At 37.5% G+C, this 11,816-nt stretch overlaps 1 protein-coding gene across 1 annotated transcript; it reads left to right on the top strand.

The window, feature by feature from the left end:
- Positions 1-8,715: 8,715 nt before the first annotated feature.
- LOC124389011 (somatostatin receptor type 5) lies at positions 8,716-9,817 on the top strand. Its single transcript, XM_046854207.1, has one exon. The coding sequence runs from the start codon at positions 8,770-8,772 to the stop codon at positions 9,814-9,816; it is 1,047 nt and encodes a 348-aa protein (XP_046710163.1). The 5' UTR covers positions 8,716-8,769; the 3' UTR covers position 9,817.
- The last annotated feature ends 1,999 nt before the right edge of the window (positions 9,818-11,816 follow it).

Genomic DNA, 11,816 nt, shown 5'->3' with positions numbered 1-11,816 from the left:
AATGCACTTTATCGGGTTGCACTACTACATTTTACTACCAATGTTTTCCATGCATTTGAAGGACAGATAGCTGTTAAGAAGTGAGAAATCTGACTCATAAAATATTTTTGCACAATGTGAATTTCTTACAGTTTATTTCAATATAACAAATTTTTTTTTTTTTTTTTTTTTAATATATTTTTATTGAGGAAGGAACAGGGGAAAGTATAATAACGAACAACAATAACATAAAGCGACATCCAATCGACAGTATTTTCCATATTTCCTGTCCACCCCCCCCCTCCCCCCCCACACACACAATTTTTAACACCACCCCCCCCCAAGAAAAAAAAAAAAAAAAATAAATAAATAAAATAAAATAAAATAAATAAACAAATAAATAAAAAAACACACACTCAGTTATGACATTACAAACAGTGAGGAAATACTGAACAACAACATTGTTAGCCCATTGCACCTGACGGCATTACCTGTTACAATGCGCACAAGCCTTCCAACTCAGTTTGGGGGAAGAGCTGCACCCTTTCCAAAATATGAGATCATTGGAGTCCACACTAAATAGAAAAGTTTGGTGGATCCCCTAAGAGAATATTTAATTTTTTCCAATTTCAAAAATAGCATCAGATCTTTAAGCCAGAGTGAGACTAAAGGTGGTTTACTTGATTTCCAATCAAGCAATATTCTTCTCCGAGCCAGAAGGCACGCAAAAGCACAAGCATCCTGACATTTCCTGGGCATGGCTGTACCTTGCTCAGGTACTCCAAAAATTGCCATTTCAAAACTAGGCTTAATATCCCTACTATACACCTCAGACAAGATTTTAAATATAGTTGTCCAGTAATCAAACAGTCTGGGGCAAGTCCAAAACATATGAGCCAAATCTGCCCCAGCAGAGCGACAACGCTCACACGCGTCAGTTACATTGGTGTATATTTTGGACAGCTTAACCTTGCTGTAATGAAGTCTGTGAAGAACCTTGAACTGAATCAAGCCTAAACGAGTGCAGGAGGTCGTCCCATTTACCCTGAATAATGCATTTTTCCAGGTTTCCTCTGATATGTCCACTCCCAAATCCCTTTTCCATTCTGCATGGATTTTGTTCAGATCTATATTTTTTACTGACATTAAAGTGTCATACACTTTGGAAATTACTCCCCTCAAGTGTATTGAAATATTTAGAACTGTATCCATTCCCGCACTAGGAGGAACGGAGGGATATGTGGGACAGTGGCTTTGGATTAGATGACGAACTTGAAAATATCTAAACAAGTGTGTTCCTGGCAGACCATATTTTAAGGAAAGAGCTGAGAACGAGGCAAAAACATGATCTATAAAAAGATCACTAAATCTGACATGACCCGAACGTTGCCACTGACTGAAAACTGAGTCCAGTTGACCTGGAAGGAATAGGTGGTTCTTGCATATAGGGCCGGCTATGGAGAAGTCTCTAAAACCAAAACACTGTCTGAATTGAAACCAGATCCTGAGGGTATTTGCTACAACTGGGCATTGCGTATATGATGAAATACGAAGGGGCATTTTGGATAAAGCTAAAGCTGGGAGGGATGAAGAGGAACAAGAACGCGCCTCTGAAATGCACCACACATCATTGGGGTCTTGAAGCCAATAGAGTACTTTTGAAATATTTGCAGCCCAATAATAGTATCTGAAATTAGGTAGTGCTAAGCCCCCTTGAATTGTATGTCTTTGGAGGAATTCCTTCAGAATCCTAGGTGTTTTCCCTCCCCAAATAAATGATAAAAGTAGACTGTCTAAGTTCTGAAAAAAGGATTTAGGTAAAAAGACTGGGACACACTGAAACAAGTACAAGAGCCTCGGTAGAACGTTCATTTTTACACAATTAATTCTTCCTGCAAGAGAAAGAAACAGCAGATTCCATTTTTTGAGATCAAGTTTCAACTTGTCAATTAAAGAAGCAAAGTTTTCTTTGTAAAGGTTAGGAAAACCCTGCGAGATATTTATCCCTAAGTATTTAAAACCTGATACAGACAATTGAAACGGTATATCGTTCCCTGAAATTTGGAGGCCCCTACTGTTCACGGGGAAACAAACACTTTTTGAAAAATTTAATCTATAACCTGAGAATTCACCAAATTGATCCAAAATCTTAACTACTTGTGGAATACCTACAATCGGGTCCGAAAGATATAACAACATATCATCAGCATACAAAGATACCCTATGTTCTATGTTTCTACTGCTAATGGCGGTAAAATGTTTCGAGCATCTTAACGCTATGGATAGGGGTTCGATGGCTAAAGTAAAAAGTAAAGGGCTAAGAGGGCACCCTTGTCTCGTACCCCTTGATAGAGGAAAAGACTTTGAACGTACCCCATTTGTAATTATTGATGCCACAGGAGATAAGTATAGTAACTTAACCAGTGAGAGAAAGTAGGTTCCAAAGCCAAATCTTTCCAGCACCGAGAATAAATACTTCCACTCAACCCTGTCAAACGCTTTTTCGGCGTCTAGTGAAATAACAACCTGGGGTATAGGGCCCTGAGCAAGTTTAGATGAATGGATTATCCCCAGCAATCTCCGTAGATTACTAAAAGAATGACGACCTCTGACAAAACCTGTTTGGTCGCCAGAAATTAAATTCCCTATTACTGTATCTAAACGTAATGCGAGGATTTTTGACAAGATTTTAGTATCGGCGTTAAGGAGTGATATTGGCCTGTAAGAATTACATTTTACGGGATCTTTGCCAGGTTTTAACAATAGAATTATGTTTGCTTCATTCAAAGTTTGCGGCAAGCTTCCCCTTACAAAAGAGTCCTCAAACATATCAAGAAGAATAGGGGCTAATTTGGTTGCAAATTTTTTGTAAAAATCTATAGGGTAGCCATCTGGGCCAGGGTTTTTTTTTGTTCTGAATTAATGAAATAGCATTTAGAATTTCCTCCATTCGTACATTTCCCTCCAAAGATGTTTTCTGCACTGAATCAAGAGTGGGTATATCTATACCGCCCAAAAATTCCAGCATTCCAGAGTTTAATGTAGGGCTTTCAGAAGCATATAAATCCAAAAAGTAGTTCCTAAAGGTTGTATTAATTTCAATGAGATTAACGATTAAATCATCATCACCGTTTTGAATTCGAGGTATAATTTGAGAGGCAGCTTTAGATTTTAATTGGTAGGCTAAAAGTCGACCTGCCTTTTCCCCATGTTCATATGTATACCCTCTAGTACGTAATAAGCACCATTCAGTTTTATTTGTTGAGAGCAGGTTATATTGGACTTGAAGGCTCAACCTTTCCTTATAAAGTTCTGGTGAGGGAGACACAGAATAGAGGCAGTCCAGTCTCCTAATAGAGTCAATTAAATCGTCTAATTTTTGTTTACGCTTTTTATTTAGAGTTGAGGTATATGAGATTATTTCCCCCCTTATGACTACTTTCAGTGTTTCCCACAATGTAGATGCTGATATAGATTCTGATCTGTTATGCAGTAAGAAGTTATCTATGGCCGTAGATACGAATGTACAAAATTCGGGGTCTGATAACAAGGACGTATTCAGTCTCCACAGAGGCCGTTCGTTGTACCTCAGATTGCAAACGAGATCTAATTGCACAGGAGCATGATCTGATTCCACAATAGGTAAATAATCGATTTGTTCAACAGAAGTAAGGAGAGATTTATCTATAAAGAAGCAATCGATTCTTGAATAGGAGTGGTGTACTTGCGAGAAATAGGAGTATGCTTTGCTGCGTGGAAACAAAAATCGCCATGGCTTGGGCCATCTTAGAACGGGATAATAACCTGGGGTTGGAACGATCGAGGGGTGGATCCATAACAGTATTCAAGTCACCACCAAATATCATGCGATGGGAGTTAAGATCTGGCAGAATAGAAACAAGCTTATTAATAAAACTTACATCGTCCCAGTTGGGGGCATATACGTTAACTAATAAGACAGGAACATGATACAAACTCCCAGAGACTATAACATATCTACCCTGAGGATCCATAATAGAAGCAGAGACCGTAAATTGAATGTTTTTGTGTATCAAAATGGCAGTGCCCCTTGCCTTAGAGTCAAAATTAGAGTGAAAAATCCGTCCCACCCACGAAACTGATCGCTAATACGTAGGTGTGTCTCCTGTAGGAATATTATTTCAGATTTTAATTTTCTTAAATATGCCAAAATCCTGCTCCTTTTGGTTGGGCCGTTTAGGCCTTTTACATTCCAGCTAACAAATCTAACTTTCGACCCCCCAGGAAATTTAGCTAAATCGGGTTCATTAGCCATGTGCAAACATAAATTTAAACAGGCAAAAACAGCACAGAGATGCAGTCAGCAACACAAGTTTCCTCACTGTTAAGAACTTCTGAAGACATAACATAAAACAAAACTTCTTGTAATAAACAAAACGCAAAACCAAACCTCCCATAATACTCCCTAAGCTTGTTTCCCCAACTGAAACAAGCCGCAGCAACCCGTTTAACTCACACGGCTCCCGGTTATCCGTACTCTACCACTTAAACTACTTGAAGAGCCCAAACCACTAATATATACATGAAGTACAGCATAGCGTCACTACAATGAGTCGTGCAGCTTAAAATACAAAGCGTTAAACAGAAACAAATGCAAAAATTCCGTATCTTTTTGGCGATTTAAACGACCACATCCCCGAGTGTTTTGCTGTTATTATTCACCTTCGCAGAAAGTGCAGCCTGTTAGCCAAAGACAGTTTTTAATCGCGTGCATGAATGCGTTGTCTGTAAAAAGTCTCAGCAGCCGTAGGTGAATCAAAGGTGTGTGTTTCTTCCCCGAACTTCACTCGGAGACGGGCAGGATACAAAAGTTGAAACTTTATGCCTTTCTCATAGAGGGACTGTTTAATATCTTTATATCCGGCACGTTTCTTTGCTAAGGCTGCGCTCAGATCCGGGTACAGCCTCAGTGACACTCCGTTGTATTTAACATCATGTCGCCTGGCCCAGTGCAGTGCCCTCTCTTTTTCCTGAAATCGGTGGAAGCAGACAATGAATGGTCTTGGAGATTGTCCTGCACCCGGTCTGGGGCGAAGCGTGCGATGTGCACGCTCAAGTTCAGGAGGACTGTCAAACACGCTCTCCATAGTTTCTTTAAGCAACGCAGATACGAATTTAACGGGGTCTTTTCCATCTTCACTGCCTTCCGGAATGTTAATAATACGCAGGTTAGCCCTTCTGGATCTGTTCTCAAGATCATCAATTTGGTCTAGAAGAGATAGATTTTGCGTTTTCAAGGCTGTAATCGTCGCTTCTGCTGCGACCAGCCTTTCAAAGTTTTCACCAGCTAATACTTCAGTGGACTTGAGTCGATGCTGAAATGAGTTTACTGTTTCCCTTAACGTGTCAAGTGAGGCTTGCAACGGCTGGATTGAATCATGAATCAAGCTTGCCATGTCCTCTTTTAAACTGGCCCGTTGTTTCGCCAGTTCGGAGATTATCTGACTCATCGACAAATTATCCGTGTTGTCTTTAACAGGTGAACCCTTGCTGTTAGCGGTTTCGTTAGACGCCATGATTGCTAACTTGCCCGCTATAGTAGCACCTGAACGTGTTGCTGGTGCAGTACCTTGCTTCTGCTTCAAGTTGCTCATTTTTCTTCCCGAATTGAGTGTAGATCTTATGTTTGACGTCGTTAAGCAATTAGATAAAAAAAAGAAGACGCTTTAACAGGTTTGAAAGGAGTGTGGTTGGGAGGTCCTCGTCCCCGCTGCCCTCTCTCACATCGCCAAAACCGGAAGTCCAATATAACAAATTTTTATTTAATTTTATATAAAGACCCTAGCTTAGTGATCTCTAATGTTGTGAAAAATAAGTTAAACATCCAGTTATCAGGTTGAGACTGACAGATGTCTATTTAATATCAAGGTCAACCCTTGGCCACAGCATGCATATGTTGAAATGGATTAAATAGATTAAGGGAAAATTTTGTGACTAGTAAGCTTTTACTTAAAAAGCTTTACTTTCACACCATTATAAAGCACAATTTTCTTTTTTTTTACACCTTTACACCTTTTCTTTTACTGACCCTGTCAATTTTTACTATCAATTAGCCAAAATGTCAGCTTTTTGTAATAACTAGATTTCTATATTTCATGAGTACATTCTACTGGCATTCCATTGACAAGTACTAATGGTGACATAGTAAATAGTATAAAAAAAAGAACTGTCTGCAATTAAATTTAAAGTAGAAATACTCAGCTGTTAATTTGAAAATTTTAGTACCTGTATATTAAAAATACACTAATACTTTCTTTCGGCTTCTCCCATTAGGGGTCGCCACAGCGGATCATCCTTATTCATGATCCGCATGTTGGATTTGGCACGTTTTTACGCTGGATGCCCTTCCTAATGCAACCCTCCCCTTTTATTCGGGCTTGGGACCGGCACTAAGAGTGAACTGGCTTGTGCAACCCTAATGGCTGGGGTTTGGAAAAACAAAGTAGATCCCACTTGGAATTTGTAATATAGAAATTAAAAAAATGTATTGGATTCAATCAAAAGTACACATTTAGAATTCTTAAAGGTAGGTAGATTAAAAAAAAAAAAACGCGAGAGAAATGTTTACTTTAGTTTACTTAAATTGCAAACTTTCTTACAGACATATAAATTAGGTTATTTCTACAAACACAAAAGTAAATTAAGCTGAAAATTTATATCAGCGTATAGTTTAAAGCAATCAATTTCCTCAAATTAATTAAGTAGAAACACCAAAGGATTCAGGTGTTGCAACTAAAATGTATTCAATTAGTCTTACTTAATTAAAATGAATACTTCAACACATCTTATTTTAGTTAGCATAGCATTACAAACAACTGTATATTACTTAATAGATTCAAATAGATTATACTTAACAGATTTCAAATCGGTTACAGTAAACCCAGTAATGTAATGGTATGGAGATTTACTGTGACCAAAGAAATATGTAAATGTCCAAAAAAAATCCTCCTTTAGCATGAATAACAGCTTTACACACTCTCGGCATTTGGACAGTTATTTGCTTCATACGTTTAGTTAAAGTACTTTGTCATGTTTTTAAGACTTGCCAAAGGTGTTCTTCACTAGCTGGATATTTCTTTCTGCTAATATTTCAGTTCATCACAGTGCAGCTCAATAGGATTTATGTGCATTAAAAAGGGAAAGAATAAAAAAAAAACATGCAGGAAAAAAAATTATAGATTTGTTTTGTGATGGAACAATATTTAAACACAGATTATTGTATTCATTTACATATAATGAAACATGCAGTTTATCAAAAGATCCATTTAAAATCATGACAGGATTATATTACACAAAATCTCAAAGTATTTGTTGGTTTGTGTATATCATTAATGATACCTACCACCATAGAAATCACAATATCTGAGTAAAACACTGCCTTATTCTATCATATATAGTACATGGTGTCATGTGAAACAACAATAAACATGACGTGTTCCAAATATTTAGATTTTCAGCATGTTTGTTCATTTATATTGGGTTATTAAGTTTTATTTGCTACAGGTATGGATCTGTATGTGGTAAAAAACCTCCAGATTTATTTTATTGGTCAAGTTTAATAGGTAAATCACATAAAGTATTATTGCTTTTCTTTTTATATATTACATGTCATTTCAAAGTCCCCTCAATTTTATTAATTTCCCTTTAAACTGCTATTCTGCATTAAAAAGAATCAAATGTTCACAATCAGTCGAACAGAGAATGGGGAAAATACACACCAATGTCTTCTGCATAACAGTGTATCTAAAACTCATTTCCCATAAAATTAGATTTCCTGTTCTTTAATTGTTTTGTCTGTTTTTGTTGTAGTTACATGCCAGCATATATCCTAGATATTCCAGCAATGCGTGTCTGAGGGGAAACAGCTCCAAACTAATCATTCACCAGTGACCCTCTTTTATCTCCTGCCATTCCTTCTGCCATTTTTTGCACCTCCTTCCAGTGATAAATGAGCTCCAGACCATCAAACAAAGACCATCAGGGTAAGGTTAATCACAAGGGGGTGGAAGACATAAAAAGGAATAAATAAAAACAAGAAACAGAGTGAAAATCCAGAGTGTCACTACCACAGGTCATAAGCTATGTCTGGAAGGTGGGTGGCCCTGAGGGGAAGCTGGGGGCTGGTCCTTACTGATTACCCCCCACTGAATTGCAAGGAAAGAGGAGAAATAACAAAATAGGGGTGGAGGGAGAAGGACAGAAAGAAAGGCAGGGGAGGGAGGGAATTTGGGAGGAAAGAAAAAGGTTAGAGAGCACTTTTCAAAAGAAGATATTTAGTAATAACAACAAACGTAGTGTAACAGATGGCACATGGAACTTAATGACAGTATATTAGAGTGAGCCAACATTACTTGTCAGATAAACAGCCCAGATAAAATAAAGCTGTCACTACCTCACTTTTCGAAAATTTTTACACACACACACACACACACACACACACACACACACACAAACTGAGATACACGAGCACCCCGTGAACGCTGCTGGAGGGCTATATAAGAACTCGTTAGGAGGGTCGTACTATTACTCACTACTTTCTGTCTCTGAAGGACTGTGTTCTTTTTCGCACTACTTTCAGTGATTTTTTTTTTACTTCAAAGTTATATAAATGTAAAGATATTTGACATCATCTTACATCATTTGTTTTTTTTGTTTTTTGTTTATTGCTTTTGGTCTGATTCTTTTTATATATATATTTATATATATATTTAAAATAACTCACCTTCATCAATGCTGGAATTTCCATGAAGAATGGCAACATCAGATGTCCTTCAAAAGTTTTTGGGCAATGACTCTGTCGATTTAAACAGCAAAACAATTCCCAGTTTTGCATTTTCACAGAGCATTGATGGGTTCAGTGTGACAATGGCAGTTCTCCACCTTGCTGTATGTATCACTGGACTAGGAGCAAACTCTTTGGTCATTATTGCCATCCTCAAGCTGGATAAAATGGCATCTGCCACAACTGTTTACATCTTCAACCTTGCTTTGGCAGATGGACTGTTTATGGTGGGGCTTCCATTTGTGGCTTTCCAGAACTTCCAGAACCAATGGATCTTTGGTGATTTGGCATGCAAACTGCTTATGGTGTTGGATGGAATGAACCAGTTCACTAGCGTGTTCTGCCTAACAGTGATGAGTGTGGACCGCTACATGGCACTAGTGGACCCCCTTCGTTTTGCACGCTGGAGAACTCCAAAGCGGGCTAAAATCATATCTGCCTTTCTATGGGTTTTCTCCTTGATCCCTGTCCTACCCATGGCTCTCCACTTCACTGTGCAATATGGTTTATGTATGGCTGATATGTTTTTGGGCAAATGGTGGATGTCTTTCCTAACATACACATTTGTGCTGGCTTTTGTACTTCCCTTTCTGGTGATGATCATCTTCTACACAGCTCTGGTGCTGACCCTGAGGATCTCCAGGCAATGTGACAGGAGTTCTACCCCTTCAGAGGAGAGCCAGAAGTTTGAGAAGCAGATTACCAAGATGGTGGTAGCTGTGGTTCTAGTCTTTGGGATATGCTGGTTGCCTTTTTATGTCTTTAACTTCTGCTCACTGTATGGTACAAACGTGACACTCACTTTTGCACGTGGCTTTGAGATTGCAGTGCTCTTGTCCTATTCATGGAGCTGTGCTAACCCGATCCTGTATGCTTGCCTATCAGAGACCTTTAGCAAGTACTTCCGCACTTTACTCTGCCCATGCATGAACCCTCCCAGGATGCACTGCAACAGAGACACAGAGGCCTATGATTTGCATTACACAAATGGGCAAGATGTAAGTGTGCTAACTTAATCAAAACAAATTATAGAATAATAATTATATATATATATATATATATATATATATATATATATATATATATATATATATATATATATATATATATATATATATATTTTTTTTTTTTATGTTCTGTCATTTGGATATCAGAACATCTTTGTCTATTATGTTAATTTTTACTCTTCACTTGTCCTTACATTCCTATAACAAGTGTAATACTGTGACAAACTGAAAGTTCAGGTATGTGGTGAAACTATCTGGCTGGTTGGGGAACACAATGATTTCCAGCTGGGGCACAAATGACAAAGTTGGCAGGATGTTTGCTTTTTGTCTGTCTCCTGGGGGAATGTGATGTTCAGGATTATATAATACATTTGCCTTGTTAATGTGTCCTGATGATGGAAATTAGGATGATGTCACGGTTGCAATGGCACTCAACTTGGAATGACCATTACAAGTTGGAATGTTTGTTACAACATTTGACATGAAAAATGTGAGACATAAGGAATTCATTTTGAAGCTGTTAATGAATTAGACAGGAAAACACAGACACGGTTCATTTTGCTTTGTTATGGTAGATCCATTTTCTGAAGAGTATGAGAGGAAACATAATTTACCCTATTATTTTGTATGTTTTTGTAATACATATTAAGTCTGTCGGTTGTGGTTCATAGCAAAATGTTTTTATATACAGCTTGTGTTTTATAGCTTGTGTTACTTGTAAACAAAATCTGTGATATTTAAAAATATCACCGTACAAATAATTGTTTAATTGCATTAGAATTACCACACAGCACAGTGTTGTATTGGAAACTTTATAACTGGCAATTTCAATTATGTGTGCGTGTGTGCGTGTGTGTGCGTGTGTGTGCGTGTGTGTGTGTGTGTGTGTGTGTGTGTGTGTGTGTTGGAGGGTCAGTATATATAGTAAAGTTAAAAGTACATTTAACTTAGAGTATATACAGTATATCTATCTATCTATCTATCTATCTATCTATCTATCTATCTATCTATCTATCTATCTATCTATCTATCTATCTATCTATCTATCTATCTATATTTTAATTATTATTATTATTATTATTATTATTATTATTATTATTATTATTATTATTATTATTATTATTCACTGCCTGTGTGGTACCAACAGAAAAACTTTGGCATTGTCTTAAAGCAGCTTTACACAGATAAAGAGGTTCCAAGGTTGTATAAAATAATGTGTAAGTTTATTGCCTTTAAGTTTGTTCCTTATAATTGGTTATCCCTGATGAACAAGCAACTGTGGAAAGGAAAAAACTTGGTAAGATGGAATGAGGAAGAAACCTTGAGAGGAACCACACTCTCCTCATCTGGGTGGCACCGATTGTCCATTCGTTGCAGTCCTATTGTTGAGGTGTGTAGTAATAGGTGTGTAAATGCAGAACTGTTCATGGAACCTGTGGTCCTGAGCCATTGTAGCAGACTGAATTACAGAATTACAGTCTGACTCAATCCTTAAAGTTCTTGCTCAGCAGCTTTATGGATCTTTAGACTGTGGATGTGGAATCATCCCCAGCTGCACAGAGCAGTCTCCAATTGATAAGGACTCCATCCAGAGGTAGGATGCTAGGATGAACCAAACAGATCTAAAGAGAAAGAAAGGACAGGAACACTGGTCACTGGAACTGGAACTGGAATGGGAGAAGCCGAACGAAGAAGAAGATATCCTAATCACATCTGACTGTTATTAGTTTGGCCTTCACATAAATGCAGTTTTTTGCAGTACTTTTTACTGATTCAAGCAGCAGAAGAAGATAATCTTATATTACTGAACTCTTCTCAAGTTAAATAAAATCCAATTTCCAGGAGGAAAAATATACATACATACATACATACATATTTATTTATTATGAATTTACTTACATTGCATTAGGGATAGAATAACTCCTGTGGTTACACTTTACATCCAGTGAGCAGAAAACATTTGTAATGTAAAAAAACATCAGACCTTGTCTGACAAAGTTAAACAAACA

This window comes from Silurus meridionalis, chromosome 7 (genome assembly GCF_014805685.1).
Source record: "Silurus meridionalis isolate SWU-2019-XX chromosome 7, ASM1480568v1, whole genome shotgun sequence".
NCBI lineage: Eukaryota > Metazoa > Chordata > Actinopteri > Siluriformes > Siluridae > Silurus > Silurus meridionalis.
This window is presented reverse-complemented; position numbering and strand designations above follow the sequence as displayed.

What these genes read in the sequence shown, in the direction of transcription:
- LOC124389011 (XM_046854207.1), top strand. Translation starts at nt 8,770, where the DNA reads ATGGCAACATCAGATGTCCTTCAAAAGTTTTTGGGCAATGACTCTGTC.